The 20,005-nt window shown below is 42.4% G+C and overlaps 2 protein-coding genes and 1 non-coding gene across 9 annotated transcripts in view; 1 reads left to right on the top strand and 2 right to left on the bottom strand.

The window, feature by feature from the left end:
* The window catches only part of Speer4cl6 (spermatogenesis associated glutamate (E)-rich protein 4C like 6), a 261,843-nt gene that overhangs the window by 64,471 nt on the left and 177,367 nt on the right, over positions 1-20,005 (bottom strand).
* Positions 808-19,041, top strand: LOC147997918 (disks large homolog 5-like). Of its 7 annotated transcripts, XM_087601490.1 has the most exons (9): positions 1,175-1,216; positions 1,721-1,788; positions 2,558-2,624; positions 7,327-7,425; positions 13,982-14,087; positions 15,152-15,311; positions 16,532-16,675; positions 17,308-17,470; positions 18,185-18,692. In XM_087601490.1, exons 4-9 carry the CDS (start codon positions 7,345-7,347, stop codon positions 18,212-18,214), a joined length of 684 nt encoding a protein of 227 aa, XP_087457616.1. In that variant the 5' UTR covers positions 1,175-1,216; positions 1,721-1,788; positions 2,558-2,624; positions 7,327-7,344; the 3' UTR covers positions 18,215-18,692. The 7 variants fall into 7 exon arrangements, with proteins under 7 accessions (XP_087457620.1, XP_087457617.1, XP_087457619.1 ...); XM_087601489.1 differs by lacking the exon at positions 1,721-1,788 and having other exon boundaries at positions 1,055-1,216; XM_087601494.1 differs by lacking the exons at positions 7,327-7,425; positions 13,982-14,087 and having other exon boundaries at positions 808-1,216.
* Positions 2,395-2,467, bottom strand: Trnav-aac (transfer RNA valine (anticodon AAC)). Its single transcript has one exon. It is a non-coding gene; the product is annotated as a tRNA-Val (tRNA).

Raw genomic sequence — 20,005 nt, 5'->3', positions numbered from 1 at the left:
GTTGCCCAGGCTGGCCTCGAACTTGCCGTGTAGCCAAGGATAATTAAACAACTGATCCTACTGCCTCTACCCCCCATGGCCTGGCATTGCAGATGAGTGTCACCAGAGCTGGCTTGTCACAGCTGCTGTACGGCTCTAAGTCAGGGGCCTCATGTGCAGGAGTGTTATGACTGTGCCATCCCCACCCTGCAACCAGGGTTTTCACCTTTCTCCTGCTGAAGTCTGCTTAATCCTACCCTGGACCCAGGACACAGCAGGTGTGGGAGACTCAAAGCCTGGGGCTTCAGCACAGCATGGGTACACAGCATGGCATGCAGCCTACACGGCTGTGAAAAAGCCAAGGAAGTGCTTCTCAGCTCACCCCCTGTAGGAGTGTCTAGTCCATCCTTCTCTCCATGGACACAGACATCTGCTTCCAACTGCCCGACATGTCCCTCTGGTTTTGACTTTCCTGGATGCCATGTCAATGCCACCACACAGAGTGCTGCCTCTACTGGGGACACACACACAATCTCTCTGGGGGACATCTGAGCCAAGCAGGGATTGGGTGCACTGCAGAGAGGTCAAGTCATGTAGTGAAGTACCTTGTCCCACAAAGGCTCACTGTTCAGGGAGTTGACTGGAAAAGTAAGCTTATGCCCCTGGGCAGGGTCCCCATAGGGAGTGTCCCACACCCTGCTATCAGGTCTATTCCTGGTGCCATGCAAATTCAATTTGCAAGACCAATGCTCTGGAAATGTCAAGAGCTAACGGAAATGTACCAGGAAGTGCACACCATAGCAAAGGGAGAGGATGGCACAGAGACCTATGCTATGGGTTAAGGGGCACGGAAAGGCCACCTCGAGCACAGGGGTCAGTCACCTCTTTCACAAACAAGGCTAATGGTCAATGCTCTCAGCTCTGGGAGCCTAAAGGGCTCTGTGGCTCCTAATCCCTGCAGCTGCAGCCAGAAGCAGCACTGAACAGGATGTAAATGCTGAGGATGGTGATGTCAATAAAACTTTATTTACAAAACCAAATTGGTGGTGGTGGTGGTGGTGGTGGTGGTGGTGGTGGTGGTGGTGGTGGTGGTGGTGGTTCCGGACTGGTTCATTTCAAAGCATGCTGGAGTGGCATGGCCACTGAGCATCGGGAAACACAGAAAGGAATGAGACCGGACGCATGGCTCCCAACTCCCTAGACGTCGACCTATGGCACTGGAACAGGGTCCCTGAAGGTAAGTCTGGACAGTCAGATAAGGTAAGTACATTTTATTACAAGGAAATGGGACAAGATAAATCTTCTCTTCATCTCGCTATGCTTAAGCATCTTTAAGAGTTCAGGGAATTCATGTCTCGTAGTCTGGTTTAGAAAAGTGTTTAGAGACAGCAAGAGTAAACTCCATGATTCCCTGACGAGGGTTCCAGGGATTCTGATATCTGGGTCAAAGTGAAAGTTAAGGTGAAAAAGGCTGTCAGGCAGGGCAAAAAGATTTCAATTTCTGGTCTCTTTGGGCTGTAATTTTTACTGTGTTCAAGGCCATGAATGCAGACAGGGTAATAACGAATACAGAACAAGAAGCTAGAGCTTCATTAAGACAAAACGAAAGTAAAAGTTTTGCCCTCTGCACCACTGCCTGAAGCAGGTTTTTCTAAGTCGTTTCCCGAGGATGGCATGTTGACCATTAGATTCACAAGATGATGATGACAAATTCACCTGCTTTTTCTTTTCCTATAATTAGGCCAGCATTGATTCAAGGTGTGGCCCAACCGACTTATTATAAAGGATGATACTGGTTGGTTGAAAAAGGTAGTAGCTTTCTATGAACCATATATTAAGTTTTTATGTATATTAAAATTAACATTGGAAAGAACAATGGTAGGAGAGGTAGCTGGAGGACAACTGCTGCAAATGCTTGCTTTTGAAAATGCTAATGAAGAGTACAGGAGAGCATTATTACCTATAAAGGAGGCTGGGGATATTAATGCTTATATGAAGGCATGCAAGGGTGTCTTTTCTGAAAATGGAAAGATGCATATTTGGCATGTATTGATCCAGATAGAGTTATTAAATTATATGTTTAAATACTCTTGAATATCCTACAGGCACTTTCGCTCAGGATGAGTTGCCTTTAGAATGGATATAAATTAAATAAAACTTTAACCAAACATTAACAAATTATGAGGAACAAATTTCTTTAATTATTCAGCAAGGCATACAAAGACCTGTTACACTGTGGGGATATGATTGTGCTGCTATTGTTTTCCCATTAAGGAAAGATAAAGTGGAATATTTAATGCAGATGTCTGAGGTTTTTCAATTAGCCATGATTTCTTACACTGGAAATATTGAATTTCATCCTCCCCATAGTAAATTGTGGGATTGCTTTACTGTAGTAATTTTTTTTTCTTTTCTTTTGGAGCTGGGGATCGAACCCAGGGCCTCGTGCTTGTTAGGCAAGCGCTCTACCACTGAGCTAAATCCCCAACCCCGGGATTGCTTTAAAAAACCAAAAAAAATTTGATAAATACACTAATTTCTGTTGATCCATTACCATCAGCCTTTACTGTGTTTACAGATGGTTCTAACACCAAGATGGCTTATTGGACCAAAGATTAATTTTGGGGACAAGAATCTTCTTTTGGGTCAGTACAACAAAATGAATTATTAGCGGTAATTAATGTATTCCAGGATTTTACTCATGATGTAAAAATATTATAGCTGAGTCCGCTTATGTTGTAGGAGTAGTACAGAATATTGCGACTGCTGTTGTTTCTACATCTAGGCCTATATTAAATGTTATTCTCACATATTAAAGGACTATTGTTATTATGAAACTCTAGAATATTCATTACACATACTAGATCACATTCAAAATTTCCAGAATCTTTAACACTTGGCAATCATATGGTAGATCAATTAGTGGCATTTGCTACCCCAGAAGAACACAGTCATAATCATGCCAATACAGGATATTTACATATTAAATATAAGCTTCCCTATTCTTAAGCCAAACAAATTATTGCTAATTGTCCTATGTGTTAGTCTTCACGTATAAAATGTGTTCCATCTCAAATTAATCCCAGAAGGATGCAACTTAATACATCGTGTCAGATCGATATAACCCATATTTCTGAGTTTGGTCGCCTTTCACATATAGATGTAAGCATAGATAATTTTTCAAAATTTGTGTGGGCTACACCATTGCCAGGAGTACGCACTGCTCATGTTATACAGCATCTATTGGAAACTTTTGCTGTTATGGGACTGCCTTCTAAAATTAAAATTGATAATGGACCAACATATATTTCTTATCAATATAAACAATTTTGTCAATGATATCATATTGTACATATTACTGGTACAGAACACAATAAACAAGGACAAGCTTTTGTTGAAAGAATTCACCATACCCTGAAATGACAAATTATAAAATTAAAAAGGGGGAAAAGAGATGGCCTTATGCAACCTGAATGGAGTTTGCAGACCAGTCCCAGGGCTATATTGGCACAAGCATTATACGTTATTAATTTTCTTAATTTACCACAAGGTGAAGTTATATCAAAAGCCGATAGACACTTTGTTGAACTTCCCCCAAGAAGGCATGGAACCGACAGTATGGATAAAAATTGCCCGGGATGCTGAATGGCAGGAAGGGACATCATTGTATATAGGGGAGAGGGTTTTGTCTCATTACAGGATGGGAGACTATTCTGGTTACCCGGGAGATGGATCCAAGCACAGAATAATAAGAACTGCTCCCTACCCTCAAAGGAATCCAGTTAAACCAGCTACATTTTCTCCTGATGGATGTTCTCAGGAGATGAGGAGGTGTCCTCCATTACTGAGGCCCTGGCTTCTCTTAGTGTCCACAAACAACAATGGATAAGGATCCGTGCAGTGACAACCCTATTACCTATGTGGGGTCAGGTGAAGCGATTAAGCACTGAAAGGAATAATTTTGTCTCCTTCAGGAAAGTCCTTTACTGCTGAGCACTTATTCTTAGCAATGTGTGTTTTACTCATGGTTTCTTCTGCTGCGAACAATGCCAGTTATCGGGCTTATATTGCTTATCCTGATGAAATCCTACTACTTGTCTGTTAATAAATATATGGATAATGACACAGAACATGATTGGAAGTTAATTCAAGCCTATTTAGAGGGTAATGAAAGTGCTTCAAAAGTAATTAATGCCTTGAAATATGATGTTTGAATGTCTTCTGGTAAACAGCTGGAAGATACTACCCCTATGGAAATAGCGAAATTATTGGCTGATCAATTGACAGGATTAGATCCCAAGGCTTGGCTTCAAAGGATTTTCCATAGCATGGGAGGAACTAGTTTTGCCATAATCTTATGTACATTATGTATTATGTTGCTTTATTTTTACATGACTAAACCCCTACAAGGACCTTTAGCTATGTTATGTAAAGTGTTACTTTAAAACAAAAGAAAAAAGAAGGAATTGTTAAGACATAGAGATGCAGCTCCCAGGCAGGGTCAAGAAAGGCCTGGTGACAGATTCAAGTAGGGGCTGGAATGCCGCCCTGGAGAAGAAAATGTTTTTCTCACTTGGCCTTAAATTATGTTCTGCTGTGTCCCGTTTCTATGGAAGTGGTTCTAACGCTCTCTTGGTAATGGTGAGTATATTTTGATTATAATAAGAGAGGTTATTTGTTATATGAATATTTTTAGAAGAAGCTTTTGTTTATTCGTCTTTCTTTGTTTAATCTTCCCTCATTGTTCCTGGTATCCTGGGAATAATAATCTTATGGTATCTTGACACAATGAAAATTGTAGTGATGCATATTCTTAGCTTAATAAGGATTAATAAAGCTTGCAACTGCATGCAGTTTCTTATGCCTTTGCTCTGCACCCCCTGTGTCCTGGGGTATGCGACCATACCCAGGGCCCCAACTCACTAGACATTGACAATGGGTCACCCCACAAAACACAGAAGCATCTACCTTAGTCAAAAATGGACATTTTATTGAATGCATACACTAACACTGATTGATCACATCCATAGCAGAGATACTAGGGGCAGGTCCGTGGCCCAGAATACATTCCTCTAAACCTATAAAGCAAAGAAAGAAAGAAAGAAAGAAAGAAAGAAAGAAAGAAAGAAAGAAAGAAAGAAAGAAAGAGAGAGAGAGAGAAAGAAAGAAAGAAGGAAAGAAAGAAAGAAAGAAAGAAAGAAATAAAGGAAGGAAGGAAGGAAGAACAAAAAACTTAAGCTTCTCATATGAACTTCGCAGGAAGTGTTGTCTGGCGGTCAGTTCTGATTAGGCCATTTTAGATAGAACAGTGCATAGTGACCCTTAATGTGATGGGCCCTATATAAAGCTTTTTGCAATATTGGAATTTTAACAAACCTCATCCAGAACATACAGCAGAGGCAAGGATGTGATCACCATGTCCTTGCTCTCTATCAGGTTATTTTTATGTGTCCTTGATTGTCAGGCATAGAACAGCAACAATCTGAAATAGCTGGTAGACATGGAACAAAGTGGCTAAAACTATAGTTGTGGGTTGCACACCTCAACTGTCAATGGCTAATGCTGTCCTCAGAGACCTCGGAGGCCCCTCTTGTAAGACTGTCTATTGGAAATGGAAGCACTGACTTCAAAGTGAACCGGGCCAGCCAGGGAGAGGGCAACATGGATGCGTGAGACCCTGTCTAAAACCAGCACAGAAACCAACCCTTCATTCAAAGCATCATCTATTAATTCTTTATTATTTACCACTTTCTCCCTACCAGCCTTTCAGTCTGGAATGGTAGAAAAGGACTGGGAATGTCCCTTCTATTCTAAGGACCTTGATCTCTCTTTCCTTAGGTCCACATTAAGAACACATGCAAATGGATATCACCATCTGAACAACTTAGTATCATCTACTCAGTATATCTAGCCTAACACTGTGCTATGACAATCTCAAGCTTCCTTGAGTTTCGCTGACCTAGCAAGAAGTATGAAGTACTGAGGCCACACCCCAGTGATCCTTTCAAGGGGTTAGAAGAAAGCCGTGAGAGATACTCCACTTCTTCGTCCTTAGATTAAATCACATTGACACAATGTGGGTGGACTATTTAACCAGACATGTTTCTCCCAACCCCACCTTTCTGAGTTCAGACCATGGCAGAATCCATGCCCCACCACCCTAGATATTGAGTTTAGTGATATGTAATTATTATTTAAACCTATGTATTAAATTTTGTCATTTTGTTAATTTTTGTGGTTTTCACAGTCTTCTTTGATTAACTTTCCTAGTTTTATTAATTTATCCCCTGTGTTCTCTGGTATTTTGTCCTTCCCTTCAAACTAAAGTAATCCTTTTAGGATCCTCTACAGAGCTGTCTTACTGGTTATACATATTTTGTTAAATTTATTTTAGTGTACATTAGTCAGCACAGTAGCTGGGCAGCTGCCTGCCCTCCATGGTATCAGATCTACTTTCCAAACAATAATGCTCAACTCTTACTGGCTGTGTAGCATCTTGGCTGCTCTTTGTTCCACTTGGACAGCCCTCAGGACCAGGCTCTCCTCTCCCTTAACCATGGCTGCTGTCCTCTTCCTCTCTCCTCTCCATCACACACGTTCTTCCTTTATTCTATGGCAGCTTCTTCTTCCTTCTTCCCTCCTCATGATCCTCTCTAGCAAAGCCCTCAAAGTTCACCTCCCCCATCTCTCTGCTGTTGGCTGTTGGCTTCTTTATAATCACAGTTAACTGGGAACAGGGTCAGTTATTTGGGGTTAACCAGTCTTGAGTTCTCCAAATTAGCATTAAAATACAAGCAGCATTAGGCCAATCCACCACAGGGATTTTTGTTTGTTTGTTTGGTTGGTTTGGTTTCATTTTCATTTACCTTTTTACTTATTTTATTTTTGGCTATTTTTATTAATTGGTTATTTTATTTATTTACATTTCAACTGTTGTCCTGCTTTCCAGCCTCCCCTCATCAAACCTTACATCCCGTTTCTGCTCAGCTTTGCCTATGTGACAGTGCTCCTGCACCCACACATATCCATCCCCACCTCACACCTCTAGGATCTGCCTTTGGTGGGGCAACAGGACTCACCTAGAACCATAGAGCATCCTTGCATACACTTTGGCTGGCAGTTTGGCCCCTGGGAGCTCGGGGATTAGGGAAAGAGGATCTGGTCAGATATTAAAGCCAATGATTGCTGCATTCTCTTCTTTTTCTGGTTATAGGTGAAATTATGTTTGTGTGCTTCTCTTTTTTTAAATTATTGAGAGAAGATTAATTTCTTGGTTTTTCTTGGGTATAGTTTAGTTCATTGTCTTGAAGTTTTCCTCCTATTAGCCTCTGTTGTGCTTTCTTACAGAAAAGAATTCTGAAATCCATGACCTTCAGGAATTGTGATATTCATGGAAATTCAATTCCTTTGCAGATGCTCCAGTTGTTGTGGCCAATTGCTAGAAAGGTCAGCTTAAGCTTGCAGGACCCCCACCATCCCTCCCCCTGCCTCAACAGAAAGCTCAAAAGACACTGCCCAGAACTTACTCCACATTCCCCAGAACCACTTTCTTTGTCCATCATTTCTTTGAGACGAAAGGTCAGACACCTTCACCCTAGTCTCTCCACAATCGACATCCCCCCTCCCAAAACACTTCTAAGACTGGAAAACATGTCTTAGGATGTATCTGCCAGACTCGTAGTGAGAGAAACTAGGGCACTGGTTGTCACTACAACATTGGTGACATAGCAGAGGACGCCAAGAACTCTCTAGGAGACAATAGAATGTCCAAGAAGGGACAGCTGATGTCATGGGGAACAGACTTTGCCTTCCTGCTAATGTTCTCCCTGTACTGAGCATAAGCAGAGGTGCCCTTTCCAGGAGACTTTCCCGGGGCAGAGCCACTGAGCATCTCCTGCTTCCAAAGCCAAATTTTCCTCAAGGCTTGATTATAAAAACCTTAGTAATTCCTATGCATCTAAATGAATGTTTCCTTCCAAATCCTGCCCAAAAATGTCTCATCCTAACTCAAATTATCCTCCTTCACCAATATTAGCCATTAAAAATTCCTGAGAAATAATACCAGTTTGAATATGCAGTCAAAATGTTCTCCTGTCTTATTATGTACAGGTGCTTGAAATCACATCAAGAAATAGCCTGCATGGAAGGTTGCAACATGGGTGTGTGTTAGGGGAACACCCATGAAGCCTTGTGCTTAGCATTCAATGGTTGCCACAAAATTCCTTAGGAGGAAGACTTGAAATCATTATGGTGCTAGAAACAGTGTGGAGGCCAGTTGGCAGAGGAAAGTGAAACATTAGAGCCACCATTGAAGGCTCCTGTTGGGCCCTACCTTGGTGTTTCCCTCCCCCCTAGCTGAGCCTTTCAGCCTGCTCTAGCAAGAAATTGTTTACACCTTTGACAGCTGCTCTTAGCACCTGATTTGGGCTGGGATTTTCCATGGCACCCTTTCTCCCCACTGAGCTTTCCTGCTTCTTGTTTTTAAGAAGCTGTTTATGCCCCTGAGTGGGCTGGAACTTTCACCACACAGACTTGTCCTATTATCCTGGTTGGGGATTTTCACCTGCCTTGTTGTTTTTCCACAGCTATTGCCTCTGGTATATAAGGAGATCTCAGTAAAGCCTTGGTGGCACTGGCTAAAAAGGGGTGACCCGTGTACGTGTTTTCTTTCAACCCCACAAACCTACACCCGATATTCACACACTGTTGGCGCAGGCACTGACAATAGGTATCACAATAGAAACTAGTAACTAGATTTAACCAAACTATCCCATTAATACTGTATTTCGTGGTATTTTTTTTTTTTTTTGCTCTCCTAGAACCTGGAAGAGGCTTGGGGTTTTCTAATCCTACTCATAATTTATTAATCTTCCCAACACTATGTGCTTTGTTCTGTTAATGCTAACAGCGGCATCCAATACCTAGGATATTTTCTACTGACATGTGTGACGTGAGACAAAACAATCCATGTCATCCCTCACCTGAATAAACTTCCTTTGAGGACAGTGTAGTTGGAGGGTCCTTCTTTCCTCTCCAAGATCAAGAAACATTTCCAGTCTTCAGACAAGTGTGTCAGCCATTGTCCAGTGACTGTCTTGAGATGTCCACATTGTCAGCTGAGTGTCGTCATCCAGCCTGCCCTGTAATTGTTGTAGACGATTAATAGGGTTCCAGCCCTAGGATTTAATTCAGTGCTACAGTACTTGCCGAATACACTCAAAGCCCTAGCTGCCACCCTAGTCCTGTGTGCTCTAGAGAAAGAAAATAAAGAACCACATTGTCTATCAAGTTTCTCCTCCAATAGAAGGAGAATCTGCATCCGGTCTTTTAAGTAACTCTAAGCCCCAGCTTCCCCATAGCTCCCTCCTTCGATTCCATTATTGGTGCATTTTCAGTAATGCTCACTTTATTTTTGGTGTGCAAAGAATATGCACCATGTCAGTAAAGTGTGTGTGTGTGTGTGTGTGTGTGTGTGTGTGTGTGTGTGAGTGTGTGTTCATCCATGAACTCACTATAAATTATTATTAAATGACCCAGAAGACCGTGTAGAAACCTGTCGATATGCATGCAGAATTATGTTACTATCATTCTATGGCACCTTACAGGGAACACTGAAATAGTGGGCTGCTTTAATAGAGCCTAAAACCAGGCTATGCATGGTTTTCAGTGAGATTGTGATGTGCAACACCACAACAGAGATCCGCAGAAGCTTCATTTATTCCATGCTGCTGTTACCAAGAGGAGGCAAAGCCTCATCCCATAGAGAGTCTGGTAGGATCTGATGAAGGGCAATAAACTCAGGGTTGAAATCAAGCCTTTAGAAACAAAGAGAAAAATACAAAGTCAAGGAACGCAAGAGCTGTCTTTTTCTTTTCTTCCTCTTTTTTTTTTTTTGAGAAGATCCACAAGAGAGACAACCACTTCCTCAAACTAACAATGCACAAGAGAGACAATACATGAATTAAAAATCAGAAATGAAATGAGGGACATAACAATAGACACCGAGCAAATTCCAAAATCATTAGTTATTACTCCCGTGGACTTTACGCCAGAAAACTGGAATATTTATTCGATATTGTTGATTTTGTAGATAGATAACAATTACCAAAGTTAAATCCAGATCTGGGAAGGTATCTGAAAAATACCCCTAAGAAAATAGATACACTCATTAAAGGTTGCATACATTATATATTATATTGCTTTCTTTTTGCATGATTAAACCCCTTCAAGGACATTTAGCTATGTTATAGAAAGTGTTACTTTTAAAACAAAAGGACAAAGAGAGAAATTGTGGAGTCACTGAGAGACACTTCCCAGACAGGATCAAGGAAAGACGGCTGAGAGATGCAAGCAGGTGGCTGGAATGCTGCCCTTGAGAAGAAAATGTTTTTCTCACTTTACCTTACACTATGCTGTACTGTGTCCCTTTTTTGTGGAAGCGGCTCTCATGCTCTCTGGGTTATGACAAGTATATTGTGATGCTAGGAAGAGGGATGATTTGCTATACAGATATATTAGGGAGAAGCCTTTGCTCAGTCTCACATCTTTGCCTAGTCTTGCCTTAGTCGTTCCTGGTATCATGGGAATAACGATCTTATTATATCTTGCCAAAAGGGAAAGTGAGGTAATCCATATTCATGCCTATATAAGGGTTAATAAACTTGCAGCTGCATGCAGTTGCATCTGCCTTTGCTCTGCATCCCCTGTGTCCTGGTTATTTGTGACCATACCTGGGCCCCCAACACACTAGATGTTGACAGGCATCACCCTTCTCAGTGTCAGGTTTATTTTCTTTCTTTTTTGAAATCTATGATGTGGAGGCGTATTACAGCAACAATAGAAATAGCAGGCGGGCATGTATGAAAATTGCTGTGTTTAAGCTAGGTGTGGGGACAAGTCCTCAAAAGGAGCTGTTAAGATGGGAAACAAATAATGCATTTGTTGCTGGAATTGAGTTGCCTCAGCTGTGTTGCTCTGCCTGCTCAGTGTCCATTCACCCTCACTCTGTTTCTACAGAGGAACTCAAGGTTTGCCCCAGCCGCCTGTGAGCTGTGATATGGGCAGAGAAAGGCCAGGACACAGTGGTGATTTCCCACTCCTCAGTTATGCTGAATTTTCCACTACTGTACTTGTAGTACAGTGTGGTCAGTTATTATTGATATTTGTCATTTCTTACAGAGGGCAATTATGATTGACTACACCCAATTCTATAAAAAACAAAACTCAGGAAACCTGGCGCTTGGCAGCAATGAATCAAGAAATATCTAGGATGGGGGGCATGAATTCTGCCAAGCAATGACCTCAGATAGGTGGGGTTGTGAGGAAGATGTATGGTTGAATAGCACACTAGATTCACGTTGTATCATCTTGATTTAATCTAAGGACACTGAAGTGCAGTATCTCTGATGGCTTTCTTCTAACCCCTTGAAAGGTTCACTGGGGTTTGACCTCAGTTCTTCATTCTTCTTGCTGGGGCAGCAACACTCAGGGAAGCTTGAGATTCCATTGGCACAGTATTAGGCTAGAAATGCTGAGTAGGTGATACTAAGTTATTCAGATGGTGATACCCATTTCATTTGTTCTTAACGTGGACCTAAGGAAAGACAGATCAAGGTCCTTAGAATACAAAGATCTTTTCCAGTTCTTTTCTACCTTTCCTGAATGAAAGACTGGTTGGCAGAGAATGGTAAAAATTCAAGAATTGGTAGATGATGCTTTGAATGAAGGGTGGGTTTCTGTGCTGGTTTTAGACAGGATCTCAATTACCCCATCTTGTTCTCTACGTTGCTCGTCAGGTTCACTTTGAACTCAAATAAAGCTGCTTCCACTTTCCAACAGGTAGTCTTACAAAGGGGCCTCCAAGGACTGTGAGGACAGCATTAGCCAATGAGAATTGAGGTGTGTAACCCACAACTATAGCTTTATCTGAAAGACCCTCAGACAGAGGAGACTCTCGCTCCAGTCCTGAGGACAATCACCACCCCATGAACACACAGGACTCAGTCTTGATGTAAAAACAAGAGGTTTACTTTGGGACACCAATGCACTGGGGCTCGACACGGTCCTCACGCTGGAGGGATGTGAGGAACCTCGAACTACAGAAATGTACAGCTTAAACAGTCATTTACGATCACACAGTTTCATTAGCTCAGCTATTTCGGTGTCAAGGATAACTAGGCAGATGTCTCTCGGCCTGGAATTCCTGGGATAAGGCCATAACCACATCAATGCAGCTATTTCAGTACCAAGGATGTCTGACTTGATATATGTTTTCTTATCCTGGGGTTCCCAGGACAAGGACCAAGGATATATGTCTTGGCAGGTGTTTCTCTTCTGGAGTTCCCAGGACAAGGCTATAGCTATGTCAGCCTATAGCACAGCTGCATTCAGTACCAAGGACATCTCACTTCTATAGTGGTCAGTCAGCTTCCCAGAGATGTTTCCTGTCTTGTAATTGCCCTGCAGTAAATATGTTCTATACCCTCTGTTCTTATGGTCGGGCAGCTTCCTAGAGAGTGGGTGGGAATGTGCTTTCTGTACTTTCTGGTCTAATGTCTAATGTCAAGGGGCTAAGCGAGGGCCAGCTTAAAAGATTCTCATTCTTAAGAAATGGCTGTACTGATATATAAATGGGGATCTTTCATATCCACTTTCTTCCAAGTCTACCAGCCATCTCAGATTGTTGCTGTAATATGCCTGTCAATCAAGGACACAGAAAAATAACTTGATACACAGCAAGGACATGGCAATCATATCCTGTGTTGTTATGTATGTTCTGGATGAGGTTTGTTAAAATGACAATATTGCACAAAGCTTTATATAGGACCCATCAAATTAAGGGTCACAATGCACCGTCATAGCTAAAATGGCCTGGTCAGAAGTGACCACTGGATCTCTCTTCTGTAACTTCACATGAGAGGCTCGTGCTTTTTGTGTTTTTTTATTTTTCTGTTTTTTTTCTTATTTATTTATATATTTATTGCTTTATATGTTGTCAGGAAGATAGTTCAAGTCATGGATCTGCCCCCAAAATCTGAGCTTTGCTACTAATACTGTAAACAGTATTAGTGTATGCATTCAATAAAATAACTTGGTTTTTTTTTTTTTTTAGTACGATAGATGCTTTTGTGTTTTGTGGGGTGATCCATGAAACAGGAGTGAAGATGCTTGTTTCTTACTCTGTACACTGAGTTATGTCTCTAGGCTTGTCCTACTCCATTGGCTGCACCCCCTCACACACACACATCTGCTGACTATTTTATTTTTTCAGATGACCTTACACGTTATAGCTTAGAGAGGCCTGTAAGCAATCCTGCTTTGGTAACTTAAGTGCAAAGAGGAGAGCCCCACACTCAGCCTGAGGGTGCATTCACTGGTAGATCCAATATTTCAGTTTCCTCTGCTAACAGATCACCACATTGTTGCCAGGACAATAATGAATGCAATTCTTTCTCCTAAGGAATCTGGTGGCAACTGTCAAATGTTAAGCACAAAGCTTCAGGTTGTACCTATAACACACACCCACATCGAAACCTATCCTACAGGCTATTTCTGGGTGTGATTTCATGCACCTGCACATGATGAGACAGGAGACCTCTTTGGCTACTTATAGGAACTGGTGTGATTTCTCAGTAATCTTTAATGGGTAATATTGCTGACTGAGGAGAATTTGAGGTAGGATGAAACATTTCTGTGCAGGGATTGGGGAGGAAGCACTCATTTAGATACATAGCAATGACTTAGGTTTTTCCAATCAAGCCTAGAGTCAAATTTGGCTTTGGAAGCATGTGGTGCTCAGTGGCTATGCCACAGGGAAGTCTCCTGAAAAGGGCACATCAGCTTTTGCTCAGTACAGGGAGAACATTAGCAGGGAGGCAAAGTCTGTTCTCCGTGACATCAGCCGTCCCTTCGTGGACATTCTATTGTCTCCTAGAGAGACCTTGGAATCCCTGTGATGTCACCAGTATCGTTGTGACAACCAATTCCCTACTTTTTCTCTTAGTGTCCAAAGGATATATCCACAGACATGTTTGCCCGTCTTTGTAGGCGCTTTGGGAGAGTTGATGTTGATAGAGAAGAGTCTAGAGTGAAGCAAACGAAACCTAAAGGTAATGATGGACACAGGACATGGGGAATGTGGAGTAAGTTCTGGGCAGTGTATGTTGAGCTTCCTGTCAGGGGTGAGTGTGGGGGCCTTCCGCTGGCCTTTTTAGTAATGGGCCACAACCACTGGAACATCTCCACAGATATTGAATTCCATGATTATCACAATTCCTGAAAGTCAAGGTTTTCACATCATTAGTTTCTCCATAACCACATGGAGGATATGGCAATGCCTATGCTATTATTGGGTGAACTTCTAGTCTTTACTTTTACAGTACATTCGGTATGTTAAATTGATATAATAACACCATAAGTAGTCATGGAGGGGATAACTTTTCTGAATTAAACAGGGCATCAATGTACTTCACTTTCATTGCTTCTTTAAATTCAGTGACTATCTGACAGTAGTAAGAGGGAGAGAACTGTGCTCCTGGCATGACCTTATATTCTTAGAACTCCTTTGACTACCTCTGGCTGACGGGGCCAATCTTACCTTCATATATTAGAGGTTCTGTGTGGCAGATATTTTTCTACAGTAGCCAAACTATATGGAGCAGGTAGAGAAAGAGCCTGTAACCTATTGGCACTTCTGGGGCATTTGTCATTTCAGTAGGGGGAATTAATAAGTCTGTTGACCATGTCCCCCCCCTACATGACTTTTTAATGCGAAGTTATTGGACTAGAGTAACAGTGTAGGATATGTGAGTATCCCTGATCGATCAAGTCATTGTGGATGCTGAATTGATGATCTGACTTCTGAAACCAGAGGGGTGAGGGTCCTGAAACCAGGTTGTAGCCTGCGTACCTGATAATAATCCTGGAGAAGGCATCTCTCTGGTACTTGTAAGCCTGTGTGGGCGGGCATAGGGAACACCTGGCTGCTTATATCTCTTGGTCTCTATATAGTAGTGGGGGAACTGTGATCCACTTAGGATGCCTCTTACGCAGACCAAACTCCTTGCAGTGACACTGGCTTCCAAGCATGTTCTCCTGTTTGGACCTCACTGTGGTCTGTGTATGCTCTATGCATTCGCCCCATGCGGGTTCACTTTTGTTCTTCTACCTACAGAGGCCTGCAGACAGATGTCATCCCCTGAAAATATCCTAAACAAGGTGCAGGCCAACGAGGAAGAGGAGAGGCTGAATAGAGAACTGGAGCTAGCTACCAAGGAGAGAAATGAGCTGACAGAACGCCTCCTTTATGTGACAGGTGGATCCATGAGCACGAGGTATGCATTGCTCCAAACAAACGACCTTGTTCTAAACCTCATCTCCCATAGAGAGGAGATTCAGAACCTGACCCTTAGTGAGGAGTGAGTTTGGAAATGGACTCTCTGATTCCGCCTGTTGAAAATCTGAACTTGTGATCTGAGTGAAGAATTCAGGGATAAAGTCACTGGAGCATGAGTTCCCAGTGTACAATTGGAAAGCCCTTGACAGGTGGTAGCTTTGCAAGGTTCTAGGTGCTGTGAGTTTGTGGACAGTGTTTGTACTTGCTAGGAAGGTGACTGAATGCTATCATCTCCTGGCAGCACCCTTAGGTGACATGTCCCACATTGTTCATATCAATGCTTAACTAGAAGGCCTGAGGCTCAGGCCTGTTCCTTCTTGTCTGTGTGCCTTAAACACTGAGACAGTAATGGTGCATACATTTCTACTGATTCCCATTGTGCTCTTTCCATATTTGTCTCTCTTTCTCATTCTCTGAGTCTGTTTACTTTTCTTTTCTTGTGGGTGTGTCCCAGTTTGTGTGTCTGTGTGTGCACAGGTCTGCATGCATATGCACAACTTTTATATGTTTCTATGTCCCTGCACACTTGGAATTTAGGGGTCTGTTTTTTGACCTCAGGATATACCTGTATAATAGTTTCATGGAGGTGTAAGTGCTTTATTTTGGAAGCCCCACTTTCAACAGTACAGTTCTTTGCCTTTGTGGTCACATTTGTCTATACATTTGTATGCCTTGGGCAGATTATAAGTTTGTGGCAATATCTGGTCTCATCTCCAGAATTATGTGTACTGTCTGCCTCTAGAATATTAGTTATTCGGCTTGTAGCATTCCACTTGTCAAAACAGGAAAATTGAAATCAGAGGATTCTGGATGTGTTTGTGTGTGTGTGTGTGTGTTTGTGTGTGTGTGTATGGGTTTGTGTTTGTGTGTGTGTGTGTGTGGTTGGGTAAGCTCTGTGGCCTAGGCTCTTGACAGCATAACAGGTTTGAATGCAGATCCAGACCTCCTGATTGAAAAAAGTGAGCCAGGGAACCCTTTATCTGGGTGCTTAGCTTCTGTTGTCCTGGGCACACAATTCCAAGTTTCTGAAGCTGAAGAAGATCCAAATATGTAGAATTCAGAAAGTGTCCTTCCAGGGCTGGGGTAGTACAGGACACAGCCTGAGTTCATATAATCCTAAACCTCAATGTTCATTGGGTTCTATCTTCCTGGGGCCAGCCCCTACTTCAGGCCAAATCCATTTTATGAAAACTTGAAGATAAAGGAGAAAGAGGTCATGTCATTACTGCACAACTTAGACACAAAGAACACTGAACATCGTGAGAAATTTCAAGAGCTCAAGAAGGAGATTAACTTCTATCGGTAAGTACTGGTCAGAAGGGCCCATCACTTGTGGAATGGCCATGTCTGCCTCTCTTTGTTCTGGACCGGAAAGTCTGCAGCTCTGGGCCCATCTCTTCTGCTGTTTAAATATCACTGTGCCGTGGGTCTTTTGGACTCAGTTTCAGTTCCATAAGAGACTGTGACTTCTCAGCACAGTGTCTATGCATCTTTAGAAGGCTCTGGATAGAACTACACTGATTCAGGCATCAGAGTGTTATTAGGCCAACCTGCGGCTCTGGGGTCATACCAGGTTTAACAAAGCTCAATGTGTGGACCACATGGTTAGCATGACCTCCCTTGGTTCTACTGTCCTCTTGTGGTTGTTTACTGCCTACTAATTGATGCTGTCCCGATGCATTGGGCTCTCATGTGTAGTTGTAGATCCCTTGTTCTTTTGGACAGACATGGACTCTTATTGGTGCTTGGGTCACAGAAACAATTTATTCTTCCCTGGATTGGCCGTTTGCTGTTTGTGCAGCAGCCTTACATGTATGGAGATGTATTCTTTGAAGTCTTTATGGGTATCTGTGTCCTGGTGGAGTTTGTGGGATTTGGCAGTTAGAATGGGAGGAAGAGGCTTCAGGATCTTACTATGCAAAGTGTGTTTCCAGAAACCTGCACAGCCGGCTCCTGATGGACCAGGCATGTATGAAGAAGAAGTTGGTCACATTGAAGCAGGAGAGCAAGGAGTTACAGCGATATTTGTTTGAGTTGAACCCGAAGGATGAAGACGAACAGGAGAAGGCCAGCAACCTCCAGACCCAGCAAAATGTGGTAGGAACAAGCAGCTGAGTCAGATTAACAATGTCTGATACCATTTGCCTATTGGATGCATCTTTGCTTCCCCTATCATCTTTCTAATCTCCCCACACCCAATCAGTCACCCTCCTCATGTGATAGAGTTATTCATTGCTCTGTTTATGCACAAGTATCCTGGGAAGTTAACCACTCTTCAGAAACTGAATTATGGGCAAGTACACTTCTCTGCCCTTTTTGAAACTGCAGTCCAGAAATGGTGACAAAGGAATAACATATCACATGACTGCATCTCCCTATCACAGATTGGATGCTATGAAGAGTTTTGAATGAGTTTTTGGTCGTGTGACAAAGGTCATACAGGGGTCATGTGATGGTTGGAAGCACCTTGTAGGGATAAGAACCAAGTGCAAATGGCAAATGAGTCCTGGTCATTGGCTTTGATCTGGGTATCATGTGGCCTTCTCCTTTCTTTCTGCACCCCAATGAGGTCTCTCCCCATTTCCCCATTCTTGGTTTGCACTGGTAGAGTCTGAGAAGCAGCTTGTTCTCTCACAGTACTGTGAGGGTTGCTGGTGATGTTCCCAGCCTGCAGAGATATCAGCAATGATTTCAGTGAAAAGATCAGTGCTGTCTGTCCAATGCAGCTGAGGGAACAGAAGGCAGCAACTTGACAGCTGGTATGCATGTCCCCACCAAATCAGTGTCTTAATAGCTGCCTTCTCCTCCCAGGTCTCAGAAACTGCAGGAGACATGGCATAGGACGGATCCCAGGAAGACAGCCCCCTGAGGAATGAGTTTCTCTCTCAGGAGTTCCCTGTGACGACAATCCTCACAGTCAAAGACTTTTTGGGGGAATATTCTTCTTCTCAGATAATTTCCTCAATGTATAGAGACCCTAAATTTATGTATCCGTATGCCAGCCTGTCTCATTGAGGTATTTCTCCTTTCTCATACTGACAACACCATTTGAGAGACAACTGAGGGGACTGCCTTGACATCTCACGTCCTAGAGGAGAAACAGCACTACAACTGTGTTTCTAAATGTTCATTAAGAAAATGCTGTTAAGAAATGTTTTTGGTTATGATTTTCATTGAAGTTTTCTTTTTGTTATTTCATAGTTATATATTCTTGTTACTGTTTTTCATTTTTTATACCATTTTAGTTGTTCATTTTATGCCTGTTTTTTGTAAATTGTATTCCTTATGAATAAAAATTGATTTGTAACTCTTGACACTTAACACCATCTTATTCAAGGGTCCTTTCCCCTCCTGTAGACTTAGAACTGACAGCTGGATATGGATCTTTGCATGATCCAGTGAATTCAAAGCCACCAAGCTGTACACGGGGTGATAGTGTCTTTTGTGTGGTTAATGTGACTTTTTTTATGGACACACACTTTATGATGTAATCACTGACATACTGTATCCATGCTGTCATGTCTTCTGCTCATCCTAGTCTATATCAGTCTACAACACACATTCCTTATTGACTGTGTGCACCAGATATTGAGTAACACACACTCATGCCTGTAGAGCTGCAGAAAAAATGACAACTTACACAGAGGAATATAGAATAATCCTAATCGAGAACCATGTGCCTCAGTTTTTCTTACAATACAGCATTATTATTAAACCACAAAGATAATGACCATCAACTCATTTTGGGAAATAGGTTTTTATAGGTGCTGTTTCACTTGATCATTCATATGCTGTGTTTTTTATTGTTGCTGATTATATTTATTTTTATCATTTAACTCAATGGATCTTTTTTTTTCAAATGTATGTCTGGGCCACTCCTGAGTGCATTTCCCTCATGATCCAAAAGAGGGAATAGCATTCCCCATTGTAGATGATTGTTAGGGACCATGTGGTTCTTCTGAGAGAGCAGCAGATGCTCTAACCTGGGAGCCATCACCACAGCTCCTGTAGGTAGCTTTTGTCCTTCCAGGGCATGTGCTGTACTAGGTGGACACGATCACCTCCCATTTAGGAGAGAGATCTCAGGAGATGTGTATGTACAGGTGGTTGAGCAGTGCCTGCTCAATGTGGTAGGCTGCTAGGCAACCAACTGAACCCCAGCCCTGCTCCACCTGCATTCTTCGAGGCAGAGTTTCTATAGCCCAGGATGGTCTAGAATGCATCATCTGCCTATGTCTTTTTTCCACTAATGCTAGGATGAGGAGCATATGTCCTCCACACCCTTCTTTCCAAACAATGAACATGCTCATGGTCTGGTTATCACATGGCCATGAGGGAGGTAAATAACACTCAGCCAAAACAGAGGCGCATTCCACAGTCACACAGACAGCCTGGACAGATCTGACACGATCAGCACCAGGTTTGACTGCCACTACTTGAAGCAAGGTCCTCCAGTGTTAGGACAACCATTCAAACAGCAAAGAATGAACCTGTTCCCAGCATCCGAGGAGTGGGAGACCCAGGAACCCATGTGTCAATGTGGCCATTTGGAAAATGGAAGTGGGGAGGCAGGGAAGCAGGCAGAACTGGACACAGTTGCAGGGACCCAGGCAAAGAGGGAATATTGGGGCA

The sequence above is a fragment of the Rattus norvegicus genome, unplaced genomic scaffold (genome assembly GCF_021556685.1).
Source record: "Rattus norvegicus strain SHRSP/BbbUtx unplaced genomic scaffold, alternate assembly SHRSP_T2T haplotype2-0000026, whole genome shotgun sequence".
Classification (NCBI taxonomy): domain Eukaryota; kingdom Metazoa; phylum Chordata; class Mammalia; order Rodentia; family Muridae; genus Rattus; species Rattus norvegicus.
The sequence above is the reverse complement of the archived record's forward strand: the minus strand, read 5'-3'. Positions and strand labels throughout refer to the sequence as shown.

What these genes read in the sequence shown, in the direction of transcription:
- LOC147997918 (XM_087601489.1), top strand. Translation starts at nt 7,345, where the DNA reads ATGACCTTCAGGAATTGTGATATTCATGGAAATTCAATTCCTTTGCAG. An exon ending in GGTGGATCCATGAGCACGAG is followed by an intron (nt 15,312 to 16,531) that starts GTATGCATTGCT and finishes TCCTGGGGCCAG; the next exon opens with CCCCTACTTCAGGCCAAATC. An exon ending in AAGGAGATTAACTTCTATCG is followed by an intron (nt 16,676 to 17,307) that starts GTAAGTACTGGT and finishes GTGTGTTTCCAG; the next exon opens with AAACCTGCACAGCCGGCTCC.